Source organism: Dipodomys merriami, unplaced genomic scaffold (genome assembly GCF_024711535.1).
Source record: "Dipodomys merriami isolate MVZ:Mamm:240054 unplaced genomic scaffold, mDipMer1.0.p SCAF_8, whole genome shotgun sequence".
NCBI classification, from domain to species: Eukaryota; Metazoa; Chordata; class Mammalia; order Rodentia; family Heteromyidae; genus Dipodomys; species Dipodomys merriami.
Genome location: NW_027206401.1, coordinates 53,906,738 through 53,927,853, shown reverse-complemented (window position 1 = coordinate 53,927,853; position 21,116 = coordinate 53,906,738). Strand labels below are relative to the sequence as shown.

Here is a 21,116-nt window from a genome sequence, read left to right as displayed (position 1 = left end):
CCGGCTGCGCCAGACATTTTCTTACTTGTATTCCAAATGCTCTCTGTGACTAATCACATATTATAATTCCTGCTTCGTTTTGCTGACTCACGATTGCAACTATAAATATTCAATGTTTCATTCCGCGGGGCGGATTATCAAACCCCAAATCCAAACCACAGCAGAGTACTTGTTCCCTGCAACCTTTAGAGGACAGTAAGTCAAGCCATTGGTTGTAATGCTTTTCTTCTGCCCAGGAAATGATTAACATATGGTAATGTTGAGCCATTTTAATTTCTCTTTCATTAAGCATGTGTCTCTCTAGAAGACTACAGCTTGTTTGCTTTTTCCTTTGTGAATCACTAATCAAAGAATTTTGTCAACTGTACCACGATGATGCTACAGACGTTCAATCTGATCTAAATATCTGTGCACTAAGAGAATTTAGAGGATAACTTAGCAGATCTGATAGCATTAGCTCTGATTTCAACATCAAAATTGTGATCAATACAGAGGGTCATAGAATATTGAGAAAGCAAAAGGAAAGATAAAAATACCACTCAAATAAGGCCAAATAGAGGGACCATCTCTATTATTTGCTTTAAAAATGAAAGAAAATTACATCTTTACCATTTAACCTACTATAATCATACCAGCCTTTTCTATTTGGATGATAAGAAAAACAAGAAACTCTCAGCTAGAAATGTATGCATGGCCTAGAACATGGATGGGTCATGCTAAATGATTAAAGGATTCCTCAAATCCATGTTTTATACTTTGACATGACATACAGATAAATTCCTATCAGCTTGAACTTCATTGCAAATTCCCTGTGTTCTGGGACAGGCCTCTCATTAACAGACACAGATTTTACAAAATCCCTTCCTAAGCTGCTAGTGTTAAGAACAATTGATAACAAGTTAGTCTGTTCTTTATTATGTATGTGAGACATCTCTTTATTTCCTGTCCATCAGACCTGAAGAAAAAGACTTCCTGATTTATAGACTAAAACAATACTATAAGACTGCAAGCAGACTGATGTATTTTGTGACAAACTATAACATGATCGTGTGTGTGTGTGTGTGTGTGTGTGTGTGTGTGTGTGTGTGTGTGCATGCGTGTGCGAGTGCTGAGGTTTAAACCCAAGGCCTGGATGCTGTCCCTTAGCTTTTTCTCTCAGGGCTGGTACTCTTAACACTTTAACCACGTCCCTTGTCTTGGAGATAAATGTCTCTATCCTGACTGGCTTTGAACCATGATCCTTAGATCTCACAGATGCCCGAGTTGCTAGGATTAAGTGATGTGAACCATTGGCACCCGACTCCTATGATCTGTTTTGATCAGCATGACACATACATCTGGTTCAATCATGGTGGTTGGGCTTCCAGTCTTGTTTCATAATATGGTGAACATTGCTTTGGTGAAGAGGGGTGTGAGGCGCCTTTGTTTCATCCTGAGCCGCGGTCTTTCGGATGGATACTCAGGGCTGTGGGCCGTGGGAGAGTTCTGTGTATAGTGTTTGGCGAGCTCTCCATACTGCCTTCCATGATGTCTGCTCAACTCCACTCTCTCACCAAGAGTGCACCGGAATTCCTTCTTCCCCTCACCCTTCACCTGTGTTTGCTGCTGTTACGGTTTTGGTGACAGTCATTCCGACGGGAGTGATGTTGGGTCTCTGTGTTGCTTTCACCTGTATTTCCTTTATGGCCAGAGCTGCTGAACCTTTCTCCATGCATTATTTTTTTGGTCATTTGCACAACTTCTTCTAAGGAGGGTCTACTTGGCTCCTTTGATCATTTATTAATTAGGTTATTGACTCTTTCTGGCTTAGTGTTTCAGCTCCTGAATATTCTGATCATTACATCCCCAACAGCTGGCAAAGATTCTCTCCCATTCCGTAGTCTGTCTTTTTAGTACTGTAACTCTGCCCTCCACTCATCGGTCTAATGCAGTACCCAATAGGGAGAGCCTAAAATTTGGAAGATTGCTTATATTAGTGAGAGGATTTATTCTTGTGCATGTGGCAGAGGTCACATGCAGATAATGTACATTTTATCAACTTGCATTTCCTGTGAGGAAACTGGACAGGAACACCCAAAGTAAGTATCTCAGAACAAAGAACAAGGGCCTGCAATACACTCTCAGCCATGAATCTAGATGTCTGATAGTGTGATTGGACATATAGTATGTTATCTTTCTCTCTCTCTTATGTCTAGCCTTGTTGAAGAATAAGATATTTGTTTGGCACTAGTATAAACAAGTTAATCAATTGTATTCTTCTAAGGACAATGCATTTAAGAGTTAAAGAAATGTAGATGTTCTCATTTAAATGCAGAAGGAAAAAAATCATTGACACCTATGTTTGTAGGTTCACAGTTTAATTTAGAATGATCCCTTCTATGCTAACTCACTGTGTATCTGCTGGTTTCACTTACATGTTGGTCTCAAGGGTCAGCACTAAAGTGGTTTTGTGGAATTGGTGTGAGATTTAGAGTACAAAAGCCAAGGTCAAGCTAGAAAGCACATGGCCAACTTCAATACTTGAGTGAGCAACTCAGAGAGGGCATCTGCATTCCAGCATGGGATTCTCTCAGCCTTCAGAAAAGCTTGTGAGAGAAGTGAGTTTGACAATTAAAAGAAAATGTACATTTTGGAGTTATCACACTAGACACAGCAGTATAGCAGAACCGATAGGAAAATGAATGGAGCCTTTCTACTTAGGCTGTGCATTTAACTTCACTAATGTCAGTGAAATTTGCAAAAGAAATTAAGCTAGCAATTACTTTTTTAGCTGGTGATGTCTATTTGATTGCAAATTTGTTTCTGGGAAAGTTTGAATGTAAGATTTTTGGAAATGACTTTTTCTTTTTGCTACCCAAAGGTCATTGTTAATATCAAGCATCATGTAGTGGTTGTTTATGCTTCTTGCTTTCTTTTATTTTTAATGTCTGAAAGAATATTTTTCCAAGTTTAGTTTTGAGATCAATTTAGTGTTTCAGGGTAATGGAAAATTCTGGTTCTCTGAAAGCTTAGGGTTTGAGCAAAACACAAACTGTCACACAGAAAAACTAAGTTTCTTGTGTGACTCAGGGGTGACCATTGTGAGTGAAAAGCTACCTTTGTGAGTGATAAGCCACTTGTGTGCCCTGTAGAAGAGCTTAGCAGTTCTCAGCCAGCCACTAAGAATGGAAAACAGTGGTAAGAATAACATTTGTTTTTAAAACTAGTGAGAAAACACAGTGGGAAAAGGACAGTAAAATCAATATGTTTTCAACCTCACTAACTTTAGGAATGGATGTATAAATGTATCTAAATTTTTTCCTATTCTTCAAGAATGACTACAATGTTTAGTTTAAAATGTAAATTCTCTACTTTCTTGGTAGGCAAGAGTAGAAAGAATCCAGTTCAAGGCAAGACTTGGAAATAAAACAGCAGGAGATCCTATCAGTAAAAAATAGAGAAGGAAATCAAGAAAAAACTGGGGTTGTGACTCAGGTGGTAGAACGCTTGCCTAATGAGTGCAAGGCCCTGGGTTCGAGCCCTGGTGTTGCTCCACCAAAGTGAATTCATCTGTTCATGTGCACAAAACCAACTTTTGGTAAAATCATAGTTTTCAAAACATCTGTTTTCCTAGGGTAAAAACATGATGTGTGAGGCATTGTGACATATTACACTGAAGTATTTCTTTTATACCCAATCTCATGTTAATGACATTGGAAGATGAACATTCTTTCCTCTTTTCTTAGAACAAATTTATATCAATTCACCTTGTGAGCCGAACCTCCTTAGTTTGCCCTATTCTGCTTTCCTGAGAGTGTGAAGTAAAGCCTACAGCACCAATGGGGAGTGAGGGACTCCTGGACAGGTGCTTGCCCATTCACCACGCCCAACACCAAGGCGGCTCATGGTACAGAGACGTAAACAATTAAAGCATAGACAACACAGACATTAAAGCTGAAGGCGTCTCGGTGGCCCCCCTGAGCATCTGGCCCTGTACTTGAGAGTGCAGCCTGAGTGTTAACAAAACATGGCTTTCCTTGAGCCCATGGCCACATACAGTGTGATGTGTGCATTATCTACCTGGGCTTCATTCTGACACACCCATGTGTACAGTGTATGTTCAAGGTTAGGCCCCTAGTCATCTTCTTGTTCTCACTTAAGCCCACTTTTTTAACAATTTTTAAGCAGTTTCACTATTATTTCACTATTCTAATTCACTATTCTGTGGTCGTGCAGATGTGTGTAAATTGTGATCAGTGTGACACACTCCCATCCCTTCTCCCTTTTTGTCCTCCCACAAATATTACATCTATGGTTGTTTATAAATGTGGAGATCATGCATCTGAGAGAAAACATGCACGATTTCTGTTTTCCTGAGTCGGTTTATTTCTTTAGCATGATGATATCCATTTCCATCCATTTTCTTGAACATGATAGAATTTCATTCTCTGCATGTAGATAGGTAGACAGACAGGTAGATATAAAGATATAGAGAGATACACCTCACATTTCCCTTTGCCATTCTGTGGTAGATGGGAGTTTGAACTGATTCCCAGCGTTTCCCTGGTGAACAGTCCATGCACACATGGGTGTGTAAGTATCTTTAGTGTGTGCCAACATACAGTCCCTCAGAAGGATTTTGGAAAATACTTGTGATGGCGAAATGATAAAAGTTTAAAACTGATGGGAAGCAGAGAGGAGAAGGTGGGAATCCTAGGCAAGTCAAGGAATCAGAGCTGACTCGGCCTAGGACAGGCTGGGGGATGGCCTGTTGTCCACTGCACTGTGGTGGGAAGAGGAAGGACCCAGTACCAGTGCTGGCCATGGTCACTGCTCCCTCTAGGAATGAGCTTGAATGATGGCTGGAAAGTTCTTCCTGTGGACTTGTTCTGTTTTCCCCAAGACTTTCTTCCTTAGCCAGATGACTGATTTCTTTCTAATTCCTCTGCTACATGACCACTTTCCAAACACTCAAGTGCAATTACTATTTTTTAAAATCATACCCAAGCCAAACATTCTCAGTTCTTAATTGTGGTATGAACTTATTCATATCATGCTTGTACTCACAGTCAGTATTTTTTGATGTAGCCCCAAACTGAACCTGTCACAAAGTTTCTCTTGTGTGGATTGTCTTTGCTATTCATACCTAAGTACCTTTGTTTGTGTGTATTTAACCTTGTCAACGTGCCTCTTAAAAAACTCACATCCCAGCTAAATGCTAAGTCATCCAACAATCCTGAATTCCATGCTTCAGAAGAAAACCTCATCAAGGTTCATTGAAGTTTGGTAAAGTTATATCCAATGTGGTCTCACTCAGTTTTCCTCATATAAACCAGAACCCTTTGCAACCCCCTTAAATCTCTTTTCTCTTAAACCAAATATATTCAGCTGGGAAGCTACATTGAAATAATTTTCTTGTAAAGATATAATAAGAACTTGTAGATTTAAAGAAAGATTATAATTAATTTAGAAATGGCAGATAAAAGGTGTATTGGTGTTTATTAATTGGACATAAAGGTTTCATGGTGATACTTTTATATTTGCACATGCCGTATTTTGATCTTATCTGCCCTCTCTCTTACTAATTTCTCTTGAACCACTCCAACATTCTTTTCATTTTCACGGGTTTCATCATTGTACTTTCATCCCATCACGGAACATATTCAGGTTGTGTTGCTTCCATCATGTTCTCTAGCATTCTGGTTACATTCATGTCTTCTTTCTTAGTTCTAAATTATAAATATGAGAGAAAACATGGCATTTGCCTTTCTGAGCCTGTCTTATTTTGCTTAAAGGTCTATCCATAAATGAAATCTTTTTTTTAAAATAAGCACAATTCAAAGAACATATTTCTTTGAGAAGCAAAAAAAATTTCTTCTATTTTGTGGTGATAAAGTCATTATAACTGACCAGCAAGAGAAAATATTGCATCTGAAGACTGGAGTAGAGGAGAAAAAATTATTTGTCACCTAAGAGAGATTGCACCCAAGCCTCTGTACAGAGCTCAAGCCTGTAATGCTACTTACTCAAGAGGCAGAGATCTGGAGAATTCTGGTTTAAAGACAACCCTGGCAGAAAGCCTTTGAGACTGCATCTTCAATTAACCAGCAAAAAGCCAGGCTGAAGTGAAAAGGCTCAAGTGATAGAGCCCCAGGATGCACAAGAAGGCCAGACCCACAGTTAAAGCCTAACACTGAGAGAAACAGACAGAGACAGAGAGCTAGCCCTGAATTTCACTGCACCCTGGCTGCCGGGCTGCCAGCTCTGTAAAACCAGTTGATGACACTGAGCACATCATGTTAGACCCTTGCTGGGCTGTGTCAGAGCCTTTGCGTGGAAAGACCACAGGTAATTCCCATGGGAAGGATCACATGTAATTCCCATCGCCTGTTGGTGCCACCTAGGACCTGGAATCAATTTCTACCCCACTGAGGTTGTCAGGCCTTCCCACGTGCCTCATTCAGCTTTCTCAGGACTAACTGCACTATAAATGTGAAGGAATGCTTGAAGAGAACTGTGGTGTCGTCTAGAACTAGAAATTCAGGGTTGACCATATAATCTCAGACCTGACAAGGGAGGGATTGGATATATTCCAACCTAGCTATATATTGGATATATAGGGTACACATACGTGTGTGTGTATGTGTGTGGGGAGGGGGTTGGATGTATTTATATATTGGATATATTCCAACTCAATTTTGCATTGCAAACTGTCTTCCTCTTTAAACCCCTACATTTAAGCAGTTCAAAGGAAAATAGACTTTTAATAAAACTGGGGAAAGACTGTTTTACAGCAGCATAGTATATACATTAATACTTAAATATCACTTTTTTTGTCGGTCATGGGGCTTGAACTCTGGGCTTGGGTGCTGTCCCTACACTCCTCAGCTCAAGGCAAGCGCTCTGCCTCTTGAGCCACAGTGCCACTTCCAGTTTTCTATTGGCTTATTGGAGATAAGAGTCTCATGGACTTTTCTGCTTGGGCTGGCTTTGAACCAAAATCCTCAGATCTCAGCCTCCTGAGTAGCTAGGATTACAGGCATGAGCCACCGGCACCCAGCTAAATATCACTTTTATCAATATTGGTTGGTTTTTTGTATGTGTATGCACTGGTACTGGGGCTTGAACTCACGGCCTGACCACTGTCCTTTAGCATTTCATTCAAGGCTGGTGCCCTTCCACTTGAGTCAAAATTCCACACTTCTATTTTGTGGTTAATTGGAGATGAGTCTCATCTACTTCCCAACTGCTAGCCTCAGATCTCAGCCTCCCAATTAACTAGAATTACAGGCATGAGTCACTGCCTCAATATCACTTTGAAGCTCGTGAAGAAAACCATGACAGCTTGCCTCTCTATTTTATTCTCTCAACACTTTTCCCTTCTGTTTCCATTCCGCCAAGATTTTTTTAACCTTACCCTTTTTTTTCAGTTGATTGAAGTAGGCTATACCTTCACTCTCTAACAGCTGAATAAACATCTAATTATTACTAGTACTGAGTACAAAATAACCTAGACAGCTTCAACTTTTTTGCACCAAGTGCTAACGCCTGCCTTTGCATACACAAATGGTCCATCAAGATGCTTTCATAAATATAAAACAGCCTTCTGCACGATTTCTGTTCAACTTATTTTTATTTCACTGCTTACTTATTCATCAAATGTTTATGTGGGGCAGTGTATGTTTATTAAGTGACTTGAAATGCATAAGGAGAAGTGGCTGTCCCGAGGACAGGTTAACTTGTTTCCACAGGTGCTAAGTTTGCCTGTTAGAGTTTGGCACAGCGTAGGTGGTTGTGTGGAAGATGGGTATGGGTTCTGGAGAGTCAGACCACACCTCTTGGTCTAAATGCCACACCTCAGTGTGTAGGAATAGGTGGGATTTTGGAGAGAGATCCTGTTGAGATAGAACCCAAGAGCAAATTCATACTTCATGGATGAAGAATCGCTAAAGCAATGAAAGAAAAGAAAGAACATTCAGGAGGAGGAAAAATTAAAACTGTGTCACTTTTTAAAGCCCAGGAGCTGAGGACTTCGAGAGAGCTTGTGGGATGGGGAGGGCGGGAGGGTATGAACTGCTGAAGGAAATCAAGTTGAACGTGACAGCTTTTAAGAGGCAGCCCACTTTCCAGAGAGCATTTCCTTCTGAGGAAGGAAATTTGAAGTCAGATTGCTTGACATTGCTAGGTGAGTGGGAAGAGAGGAACCAGAGGATATTCTTTTGAACAATTTCTGTCACAAAGAAGAGAATTGTTCTGGGAAGGAAATGGAAAGAAATGCTTTCGAAGGCACCCTTTAAGAACCAGAAATGAAGAACTTCCATTTTCCTGGGGAAAACTCTTAGTGAGTGTGTCAGGGTGAGATGAATGTGGAAGATGAGGTGGCTCAGAACCTTTATCCAGGCAGAAAAGGAAATTGGGAAGTGGGAAAGGGAGCTAGCAGAGGAAAAAAGGCTCTGTGTGGATTGTGCTTAAGTGAGGTCCCTGAATGGCAAGAATCCGAAAGTATCAGGACACTCAGTGAACAGCCGCTTGTTCTCACAGGGGCTGAGACTGCCTGGAGGGTTTGGCACAGCTTAGGTGGCCTTGGGGAAGGAGGATGTGGGCGCCAGAGAGTCAGGCCACACCTATGGGATCACGACTGTTGCTAAACTTTGAATGAGAAAATATTTGCAATAGCATGACGAAGCCTTCGGTTACAGGGATGAATGAGAACAGTAATCTAGCCCGGCCTCCCCTCAGTCTCCCAGTCTGTAAGGTGGCCTCGTGTTCATGGAACAGCCCCTGACTTGTGAGAATTATATTCATTAAAGACTCTCTATGAATGTATCCTCCTGCAGTACATATGATAGTAAACTCTACCATAACATCAAGCTAAAACATCACTAACATCGTGTGTGTGTGTGTGTGTGTGTGTGTGTGTGTGTGTGTGTGTGTGTGTGTGTGTTGGTTCTGGAACTTGAACTTAGGGCCTTGACACTGTGTCTTAGCTTTTTCACTCAATTGAGTGGCCCTATCAGTTGAGCTCCACTTCCAGCTTTTTCATGGTTAACTGCAGATAAGATTCACAGACTTTCTTGCTTGGGCTGTCTTTGAACTCAGGCTGACTTTGAACCATGATGCTGAGATCTCAGCCTCTTGAATAACTAGGATTGTATGTGTGTAATTTGCCAGCACTCTGCTCATGAATATGGTGAAGGGTGACTCCTAAAAACAAATAACTTTCCTCCAAATTTATGAGGGACTGTGAATTGCTGCAGGTACCAGAGGTTTGGCCTCTGTGGTCCAAACTCAGAGTGAAGGGACAGTGATTGTGAATGGCTATGGTCTCTGTCCCTGCAGGGTTTCCTTGCTCCCCAGGTCTCTGTCCCCCAGGGTCTCTGTTCCCCTAGGGTCTCTGGTCCTTGCTTCCCAGGTCCCAGTCCCCCAGGCTCTCTGGTCCTTGATTCCAGGGTTTCTGTCCCCGGGGTCTCTGGTCTTTGCTCCCGGGTCTCCGCAGCCCAGGCCCCGCAGGCCTGGCCATGCACCGTCCATCATGACCTCACCCCACCTGGTCTCAGCTAAGGTCTAGGGTGGAATTTGTTGCCTTTGCCAATAAAGAACTAAAAAGGCAGGAAAGTGTTTAATGAAAACAATGCTGTCTTACAAACAAATGCTAGGTGATGAAGTAGTGAAATGGACCCCGTGAGGAGAAGAGAGCCCAGAGCCATCCCGCCATCCCTCCTCCAGGCCCCCAGTTCCGTTTCCCGTCCCTCCCTCCAATCTTGGTCGAAGTAGGAGGGCTTTCCTTCCAAAGGACTTTCTGATTGGAGAACGGACATGGAGGCTCCCTTCTGATTGGAGCCCATTCCCAGGAGGAGCTCCTGGGCGGAAGTGGGAGCCCTGGTCTTCGGCCTTCTGCAAGTCCCACGTGTCTAAGCTTTGGAGCCTTGGAACACTCAGGGAAAGAAGCCCCGCAGGTCAGGGGAGGACAGGAAGGACAGAAGAGGATTGAGAGGATGGGGAGGACAAGGAGGACACAGAGGATGGAAAGGGCAGAGGACGGACAGGACAGAAGAGGACAGGGAGGATGGACAGGGCGGGAAGGACATGGAGGACAGGATGGAGAAGCCAGGCAGGGCGGGAAGAACAGAGGATGAAGAGGATAGAGAAAACAGGCAGGATGGGGAGGACATGGAGGACAGATCATGGAGAGGACAGGCAAGATGGGGAGGACAGGATGAGGATGGAGAAGACAGGATGGGGAGGACGGAGAATGGGGGGACAGAAGAGGACAGGGAGGACACACCGCAGTTTGTAGGAGAAGCTAATTTTATCAGCACCTGAGGCCGAAAGGAAAGGCATTCAGCTGCAGTCACTGCTGAGGTGCATGTGTCATTTACACACTTGTACACTTATTTTCCTCTTTATATCAACAAGTCAAAACAAAACAAGTTCCAAGTAACCCACTGATCCTGGCTTTCCATAATTCTCCAGCAGCCATGGAGAGCAGAGTTGACTATTACAGGTGAACTCCCATTTGGCCCACACATGCCCAGCGAGGACTCACCCAGGGCTGGGGCTGGCTGACCAGCCAGTGCCTGGAGACAGACAGAATAAATACGAAACAGAGCATGTGAGGGTTTAATACTAAATCTCCTGGAATTATCACTGATATTATATCATGTAATTTACATGTTCAAGGACCTATAAAATAACACATCATTATAGGTAATTAATGCTCCTACCGAGTATGAAGATGAATTAAAGTATAGCTTCACTTTATTGAATATATATGGCAGACATTTTGCAAGTTACACAATTCAACTTGAGCTTCACAAACTCTCCTTAGCTTTATAGTATTTTGCCAATTGTATGCTTTGCCCAGTCTTTGAAAGTACCATAAACGTATCCATCTTGTTAGCTTCTACATAAAAAGGTCATTTCTGTGGGAATATTTGATAAAACAAGATTTTGTTTCATTAATGCACAAAATAGGATCTTGACTCCAGTGGTCAGATATCTAAATCTGGCAATTAAGTAAGAAATGATCTCTAAGAAGGAAAAGCAGTTAGCCACTTGAAAATTAATGATGAACTTTAGGTTCATAATATTCCTTCCTAAGTAACATAATTATTTTTGAGTATTTTCTAATATTTACTAACTTATATCACTTTAATTCTTTAATTGGCTGGAAGTTTTTGTCTCCCCACTTACTCCATTTCTTTGGGTTCTTTGGGGAAATGAAATGAGTGTATTCATAATCAGTAAAGACCATTATTTGTTCTTTTTATTTATTTTTATTTTGTGCCTCTCCTGGGTTTGAACGCAGGCCCTGAGTGCTGTCCTTGAACTTTGATGTTCAGACTGTTATATTACCACTTGAGTTACAACTGCACTTCCAATTTCCTTTTTTTTTTTTCTTACTTGTTTCTTTGTTTTGTTCTGTTCTCTTTTTGTTTTTGTTTTTCCAGGGCTGAGGACCGAACCCAGGGCCTTGCGCGGGCGCCGGGCGGGTGCCCTTCCGCTGGGCTAAACCCCCCAGCCCCTGTTCTCTTTTTGTGTGCGTGGTGGTTACTCAGAGATTAGTCTTTCGGACTTTCTTTCTCTGGCTGACTTTGATCCTAATCCTCAGATTTCAGCCTCCTGAGTAGCCACAGTGCCCCGGTAATAGAGAGCAGTTTCAGTATTCATTATGTTTTGGTTGTGGAGACGGCAGTGTTCCACTCACCCATCCGCATTAGCGGATATGCTGTGTGGCATGGTAAGCACTCAGAATGCTCACTGAGTGAGAAGACGTGGATTCTCAAGGCTGCCTCTATTTCAAAACAATGAAGAATTAAAATTAAAATCTCAGAAGTCAGAAGTAAACTAAAATATTGGGGATATAAGTTATTTTACTAACTATAACACTATCAACTACATTAGAGAAAAAAATCCTATATGCAAACTCAGTGGGCCAACTCTTTCCAATAAATACGAAATAAGTAAATTTGATGTCTGATACTCCTAAATGCAGATGTAAAATATGTAAAAGCAAATCTTTCTAAGAATATCTGATTGTTTCTGAACAGAATTTACACAGCTTTCCCACCTAAGCCAACTCTGATTGGATTTTTCTTCTCCCAACAAATAATGTATTTGATATTCTTTCCTTTAGATTTCAATGAATGATATCATCTCAATTGTCCAGTTGAATTACTTAAAAGCTATATCTGCTCTTTAGAGCTGTATTGCAAATCATTGTATAGAAAAAGTATTCTAGGATTTAGGAAAAGTTACTTTTACATATTTCAAATACCTCTTTAGTGAATTTCTTTGGACTGTGAACTTTAGAATATCAGGAAAATGTCTTATTTGTATTCTTTAGTCCCTAGTGCATATTCAGTAGCTAATAAATGATTATTAAAATCTTTACTTCACAGCAGTTAGATTTAAGTTGTGAGGTAAAATTTTAAAAATAATGTGAGTGTTGTGGTAGATGTAATGGTAGATAATAAGCTTTGTTGATGGCAGAAATACTGATCATGGTAATCATAAGCTGATGTAAATAATTTTCAAGTATAAAGTTCTAATTCCCCCCCCATACTGAGTTGTAAGAATGACCCTAAATAGACAGTGATGTGCATTTTGAATAAGCAGTTTTAAACATAGGATTTAGTGCTTAATAAATAATTGGCTTTGTACGCCCTCAGCAAATGCTCCTTGGATGAGCCATTTAGTAAATAAATATTGAATTCTGTCTACACACAGAGCAAGAATTGATTTTTGATTTCATAAGACACACTTTCTTTCACTTATGTATGGCGCCATAATAAGGAAAGTAACTTAATTTAAGAGTTAAAATGCAACTCCATGCTTTTTCAAAACAAAACAGGAATTCGGCGTCAGCAAAGCCACTCCTGTGGGCGGGTGGCCGATAGCTCAGAGGCGCAGTCTGTGGAGGCAGGGGTGTAGGGGATTTATTTCAAGGGGTCTTTGTGAGCAGCCCTTGGCCCCTGCCATGACAAACAATAGTAGAGTTTGGCCTCTGAATGTGTTCAGCACATAAATCTGGGAGCTTGTTGAGAGCAGCCTAGGAGGTTGGGCTTAGGAGGTTCCCATGGAAATGCTGGAGGCTTTTGTGAAGATGACTGTCATCTATTTATCTGATGATATCCTTGTCTGAGTGTGTAAAAATGTTTTTTTAATGGTGTAATAACAAATGGACATGTGTGATTTTTAACTTTTTAATGGATTAAGAAATCCATTATTACAAACCTTGCTTTTCAGACAAAAGCATCATAACCAACCATTGTAATCTAAAGTCTGTTATTTACTTGTTTATTTATTTATGTTTAACGGCTCTATGAACCTGCAGGAGGGAAGATACACAAGCCTAGATTTAAGGCCAAAGACTTCCCAAACCTCTCTTTGGTGGACCTTTGTCTCTTTCATGCCAAGGCAGGACTGCCTACAGCAAGGAGCACAGCGAAAGATATGTGGGCAAAATATCCCAGATTATGAAGGCCACTGTCAGTCATGTGGATCTTATTCTTGAAGTTATTTACCCACATCAGCGTAGCATAAAGATATAGGAAATAACTCCATTTTCATCAGCACATTCACAATATTATGCTACTCCTTATTTCATTTGATTTCATAACTGGCTTTCCATTGCTTTCACCCAAGCTGATCATCTTTTTATTTGGCTGAATTATTTCCTCATGTAACTAATGTAGTATATTATCTTTGCCAATGCAGAATTGTTTGACTGTGAACCAACTTTTGAAACTTACCCAAAAAGCACAATATACTAAAAGTTTACCACAGACCATAATGAACAATTGTAAAAAACAATACTTTGCTGTTTTCTTAAGTGTGAATGATCCAGTAGGTCTTTACTTGATTATAAGTAGAAGATATACATTATGAAAGACACATCAATGTTTTTAAGATAATCAAGTATGAAATTTGGAAGGAAATGTAATTTTTTTTGTTAAATCTTACCCTGGAACACTAAAACAAATAAGACTTACTTTTATCAATTGGACTAGAAACATTGGCAAAAGAGCCTCACTGGGTAGGTAACATTTTGCATATTTCAATTATAAATTTCAATTCTTTTAGATCTGGAGTAATAGCCCCAGAATATTTTTAAAACACTGCCTTTGTATTGTTTCCCCATGTTAAAAATATAGAAATTTATAACATTGTATATCTTATAGAGAATTTATGTCAGGGTCACATAGTTACTTTTGAAAAATTAATTTTCTGGTAAACTACATTGACAATCATCAACAATTACAATGTTCAAATATTAATAATTCATAAATTTTTAAAAAATCTTCTTAAATATGGTGACTGTCAGCTGTTGTTCATAGAACAATCAGTACCTACCTTGTAATGAGTAGGATAGATGTGTGGAGACTTAATTTCTATTATAAATATTTTGAAATATAGAAATGCATTCCAGCAAATGAGATGAACTAAATTACTTAAATTCAACTTGATAAATGTACATTTTATTTGATTCATATTTATAACAAATCATTAAAAATTCAACATGATACTTTATCTACTAAAGTTACAGTAGTGTCAGTTGCCAATCTAGAACACAAACATTGGAACTTAACTCCATGCACAAATGCTTTGTTTTCCCTTACAGGAAAGAGTTCAGATTGTCCCCATGCTTCTATAAAGACTAGGAATGGTTTACTAGGGTAGGATACAGTGGTGCATAATTTTCACCCCAGCTACTAGAGAGAGACTTGTCTGGAAGGTCAAAGTTTGGGCCAGCCTTGTAAAAGTTTAGTGAGACCCCATCTTCACAAACAAGCTGAGAGTGATGGTGTTTGCCTGTTACCTATCTCTCCAATTATTCAGGCATATTGGTAGGAGAATCTTAGTTAGCAGAAAGCCTGGGGTAAAAATATGAGACCCTGTCTGAAAAAAAAACTAAAGCAGGATAGGGTTTAGACATGGCTCAAGTGGCAGAGTGCTTGCCTTTTCAAAGCTCAAGGCCCTGAGTTCAAACCCCAATACTACTCAGCAAGCAATAAACACGTGAGCAAGCCAAAACCAGGTTATATAATGGGTATGTGATTCAGAATTTGCAGATCTGGAATAATAAGTATGCTGGCTTCCTTTTCCTTCTCACTGCCAAAACTACCATAGTGTAACCATTAAAGCCACAATTCATGATGAAACACAGACAGTGACCACAAGCAGGTATACATGTCAGGCATCACCTGAATTATAAATTCCACAGCAAAGGAGATGACGAGTTAAAAAAATACATATATTGCTGAGTTCTTTTGCAATTTGAGGTCTTAACAACATTCCATTGGTTTAACACGTAAACATTAGGAGTTTGTACATAAAACATTCTAAATAGCCAGTTTCACAAACCATTCAATTGTATATAGTTAGATACTTCTTGTTAGAAGCCTGCTGTAAACTAGCTCAAGCACCACGCGTAGACACAAGGAAATAGAAGGATGTTGGCAGTGCTGGAAAGGAGTGATGGAGTTTATCAGATCAAATGACATTTTATGAAAATTTCCATTTTCTTTTTTGGGTGTAATCTGAATTAGCAAAACAAAACAAATACCTATTTAAATTCATCAAATTTCCCAGGGCATGTCTTCTCAGATTGGCTCTCCACACAAAATTCCCAGCAGGTTGGCTGATGAGGTGTCAGAGTTTATGGTAAATTTTCACGACACACAAAGAGTCTTTATGATTTTCTCACAAAAAAGACTAGAGCTTTACAAAACACATTGCAAAATTAGTTCTCATGTTTTAACAGAAGAATGTTTAAAATTAGTAAGAGAAAAACAGAAGAGGAAACTAGGCTTTTGCATACCCAAATTTTGACCTTTTTGGCTCTGGTAAAATGGCTGCCCTGCCATTACAATTCTTGGAGCTGACCTCTCTGACCTCTCTGGTGGGAGGGGGAAAGTTCCTAGGGTACCTGTCCAAGGGGCATTTCTCCACCTCACCTATATGCTTACAACCCAGAACCAGCAAGTTACTCCATGCATTAGGCTTTGTTTCTCCTAAAATTACTTTACCATGCATATCAGCAAACACAAAACTGTCAGAATTCTAAGTACAGGAAGTTCAAGTCTATGGGGTTTTAGAAATATTTTACTCTGAAATCATTCTCTTCTTCAACTTCTTTCCCCCTCCACCCACCTGTGAGTGGAGTGCAGTTAGTGGTCTTCCTTTCCCCCACTAAGGGATTTGTTTTAAAGCTTAAATAGAAACTCCAACCCATTCTCCATTCTGGAATACAGCTTTTACAAGAGAAATCAGTTTTACCTGTGATTACAAGGAGTCAGGCCTAGAGAAAATGAGAATTAACAAGAATATCCGTTTTTGTGGGCCTTTGAGATACTAAACATAGTCATCTTTGAATACTGAAATAATCCATTATATGAATGTTAACCTTGGGAAAGTTAGATTGCAGAATTACTTACTTCTAGCCAGACATTGTGGCTCCAGCCTACAATTCCAGCACTCAGGAAGCAGATTGCCAGTTTGAGGCCAGCCAGTTTGGGGCTATGTAGGGAGAATCTGTCCCCTCCTTCCCAAGAGAAGTTAAAAAGAATTACTCATCCCTTTAGATAAGTGCTGAAAAACCCAAGGGGCCAATTCCTCGTCTGCAGAGGCAGGTGTCAGCCAGTGAGGATTTTCTCTCTGGAAAACAACCACTAACACAGTATGGTTGCCTTGTCTTTCTGACATATTGCTTCAGAATATTATCAGCGTAGAATGCAGTATTTCTGTTAGTGAATCTGACCTAACACCCGATGTATCTTTGTTGACTGTGATTATTGCTTCTTACAATCTTGTTCATGTCTGCAGGTTTTGACTTGAGTACAAGCAGACTAGTCTAGAAAATTTAGCATTGTGTCTTTGCAATAACTTCTAGCTATGCCCCGGAACATAATGCATGAGACAGTAATGTAATTTGTGAGAAATGTCTACACACAAGCTTTCATATACCTTTATTCTGTCTTTAGAATTTGGAATGATGGGAGATCATACAATAAAAAGTCAGCGACCTCGATCTGTTCATGAAAAAAGGGTCCCTCAGGAGCCAGCTGATGCTGCTAAATTTATGGCACAAACTGGTAATACGTTAGTTACATTTTCCTATTTATTGTTGTTAATTTAATGGAACCACTGCATGTTGTCATGATTTTGTGCTGCACATCTGTCAGTTTTTGGAGCTGATTTTTTTTTTAGTCATTTTTTTTGTCACCAGTTAAAGTCCATAAATAAAGTAGCTTGGAATTGAAAAATGCACAAAAAATGTATAAAGATTATTTTGTGTTAGATATTTAGGTTTTACATGTTAGTATTCCCTGTTGCTAAACAGTCAGTAGCCTGACGCTGATGGCTCACACCTGTAACTCTGGCTAAGCAGGTCATTATGGTCTAAGGATCACAGTTCAGAGCCAGCCCTAGTAGAAAACTCCATGAGACTCTCATCTCCATTTAACCAGCCACAAGAGGCAGAGGTGTGAATCTAGTAGTAGAACTCCAGCCTTGAGCAAAAGCCAAGGGAGAGTACAAGGCTGTAAGTTCAAAGTCGAGTATTGGCACACACGGACACATAATTAACCATTAAAATGTGTTATTAAGCTTGTAAAGAAAAATAATAAAGTTTATTTCTTCAATAATTACTTGATATAAGACTTTCAAGAATTTAAATAGGACTTAGAGGATTAAATTTAGCAATGAATGATTTGTTCAACTGTTAAAGCCTGTAAATATTCCTTAATATTACTTGAATGTCTGTCTATATATACACGTTAAAACATTCTAATAATTTAATATTTGATTTGAAAAGAATTTGGTTATATAAGCTAAATAGTAAAAAAAAGTTGATAGTCTCAGATACTAAGCTGAAATAGATTTCAAAAAATTAAATGTCAACAAAAATGACTATCTAGATTATAAAAGTTTCAATGGCAAATTATTTTAAACACCTACATATACATGACCGATAATTGCCTTATTACAAATAATGTGTAAATTAATACATATAATTAAATTCTGAACATGCAGAATCTTTGCTAATTCTCTAGCTATAGAGTTTAATAAAGTATATGCATTCATCTTTGTTTTGTCATAATCAGTGGGTTACAGTTCCATTCAGGTCACTGCATGTGGTATCTCTTCAAATGAAAAAGTATTTAAAACTGTGTTGTGAATGTGTATAGCCCTCAACTTTATTTGGGGAAATTTTAAATGAAGAGTATTATATAGGTCTTTATAAAGTTGTAAATGTGAGCTGTTTTAGCATTAATGAATAAATTTTCATTTCTCTCACATGGTATTTCTACTCTGTCTAATGAAATCCCCCCAGAGAATAGGTTTGTCCTCAGTATTTATATGATGTTTCTTCAGAACACTTGCCCAAATCTATAACTTAAAATGCAAATGTTACTGAATTTGTGTTTTTGATAAGAGATGCACAGTCCCTTTCAATAGATTAGCTGAACCTGTCAGATTCCCAAGGTTGAATGTTTATAATAATTCCACAAGGCCATATTTTGGGGGGATTTTTGTTTGAAACAAGATCATCAAACACAGTTGTCAAAGACAGGAATGAAGAAAACATTCTCAGCTGAGTTTTCATGCTCCTTCTTGTTAAAGAAAAGAAACAACAATTTCTATTTTATTACCTGCCTGGCCAAGTTCAAAAGTGCATTACCATGTTTAGACCAGTTCCTAAAATTTTAAACATTTTGCTCTAATTCTGGGAGCAAAATGATCAGCCATGGAACAGATTTGAAGATGCTTGACTCTAAATGAAGAGGCTGAATAGCCAGCCATGCAGGGCTTCTCTCCTGGAGAAATGTCAGCAGGACCAGAAAAGATAGTCTTTATTTTTGCAGGAGACAATTCAGATAAGTGAAGGAGTAAAATGGAAAACAGTTATTCTTAACTTCTAGTCATGTAGGAAAATTAGCTTGCATATGAAATTTTATACAATTTGGCCAGGAGTTTTTGTTCAGATTCCATTTTTTTTAATTTGCTTGCAAAATGTACCCAGAACGTTCACAATTTCCAGCCAAAATCTTTGAAAGCAAATTCAATTCTCAAGGTACATTGCCTTTCTTAGAAAATATTGTCAGTTTTTGCATTTATTCATTATTTTCCATTGTGTTGTGTCTAGTTCTTACTTGAAGTAACACATGATTTTGTAAAGAGACAAAATGTTTGTTAGATTCATGACAACCATAAAATCATTTCCACATGTTAGTAAGAATGACACAGAAAAAGAAACACATTTTAAAATTAAAGTTCTAAAATATTGATTGGATGCTGAATTCTTAGCAAAATGTATATTGATTATTCTTTCCATTTTAAACCAGAAATGCTTTAGAAGTAGCGTTAAGCATAAATATATACTTATATATAGTTATTTTTAAAATAAATTAGGAGCAGTGTACTGGTGGCTCATGTCAGTAATCCTAGCTACATAGGAGACTGAGTTCTGAGGATTGTAGTTTGAAGCCAGCCCAGGATGCTAAGTTATCTTCAATTAACCACCAAAAGTGAAGTGAAGTGAAGGTGTGACTCAAGTGATGGTGTACCAGCCTTAAGCAAAATAGCCAAGCAAATATGTGTGGGCCTGAGATCAAGCCCAAGTATTGTACAAAATTAAATAAATAAAACAGAAATTAGAGCCAGGTCCTCAGACTCACACCTGGGATTCTAGCTACCCAGGAGGCTAAGATCCGAAGATCGTGGTTTAAAGCCAGAATGCACAGGAAAGTCTGTGAGACTCTTACCTTCAATTAGCTACTAAAAAACCCGAAAATAGAGCTGTGGCTCGAGTAGTAGAGCTCTGGCATTGAGCAAAAAATGCTTAGGGATAGTGCACAGGCCCTGAGTTCCTTGAGTTCAAGACTCAGTACTGGTGGACATGTGCACATGTGCATGCACATGCACACACACACACACACACACACACACACACACACACACACACACACATACACACACAAAACAAAAATAAGTTAGAATACTGAGCTGAGACTGTGAAACCTTGTTATTATTTACTAGTTCTTAATTATACAGAATTTGATGCTAAAAAAGGAAAGGGCTATTTCTTTTTAAAATATTTTCTGAGTTTTTTAGGTGTTAATGTCGCCTAAACAAACGCAGATGACATTAAATGTTATAAAAATTAAATTTATATGACTTCTCTTTCAATCCAAGACACTGGTGCTGTTGATAAAAATTTCTTAACAGTAATTTGAGAACAAGAATACAGAGTAATAATTAAAGAGAACGTCTCAATGACCAACTTTTAACATCAAATGAATTTGTAAACATATTTTGTGTCATAAGGAAAGCAGCCCACGTTAGGCCAAAATGTCCTGTTACCTAAAATAGAAAAAATAAAATAAAATTGTGTGTTTCTAATCCCATTCCCTTAACATACTGGCAACATGTTATATTAACATCTTGTTTGTGTGCTAAAATGCACTCACACACATTATTTTGCATAATACAGGCCCACTGGGAACTAGATACATCCCATTTGATTGGAGACGTTCACAGGGATAAAGTATTTTGGTAATGTCACAAGCTCAGGACATTCAGTAGCTTCCCGCCAAACACAGACCTTGCATGTGCAGAACTTTCCCGTTGGCTCCTCCTGGGACAGAGTCTGATGCCTCCCCTGCACCCACGACATCTCTAAGAGGCGGGGAAGGCTCCAGTGCATCTGACATCTCCCAGGAAACCTGTGCGGCACAGTCTGCTCTGTGCCCTCTACATATCGTTGAATACTTCACAAATACACGTCTTTAAGATGCCTGAGCTGTGTTCCACCATAAACCAGTGAATTCCAACGGCAGGGCTTCTACACTTCGGATAAGGAAGAAGCATAGCATTAAGAAATACTGATGGAAAATACCACCTGAAAAGGTAGCCTTTGCATTAGAATGAAATAATTTTGGTAGGTAGACCACAATTACAGTGGCAGAATTTAATTCAGTTCCATCTATTCATTTGTTCAACAAGAAGCTTTGGTGTTAGGGAAGCAGCATCATGCGAGTAAGCCTCCACGGTCCAGCCTCCCCGCTCAGCCTAATGCAGGGCAAGATACTCACAGTGGCACAGAATGTGCCACATGGACACAAAAGTCCGTT

General features: G+C 39.3%; 1 protein-coding gene across 3 annotated transcripts in view; it reads left to right on the top strand.

Moving 5' to 3' along the window:
* Nucleotides 1-21,116, top strand: part of Adgrb3 (adhesion G protein-coupled receptor B3) — a 527,596-nt gene that overhangs the window by 158,965 nt on the left and 347,515 nt on the right. For 2 of the 3 annotated variants that reach the window (XM_070010769.1, XM_070010770.1), the window contains exon 3: nt 16,965-17,075. The exons of the other annotated variant lie outside the window; for it this stretch is intronic. In XM_070010769.1, the coding sequence (XP_069866870.1) occupies nt 16,965-17,075 (111 nt within the window). The remainder of the gene's footprint in view (nt 1-16,964; nt 17,076-21,116) is intronic. 3 annotated transcript variants of the gene reach the window in all.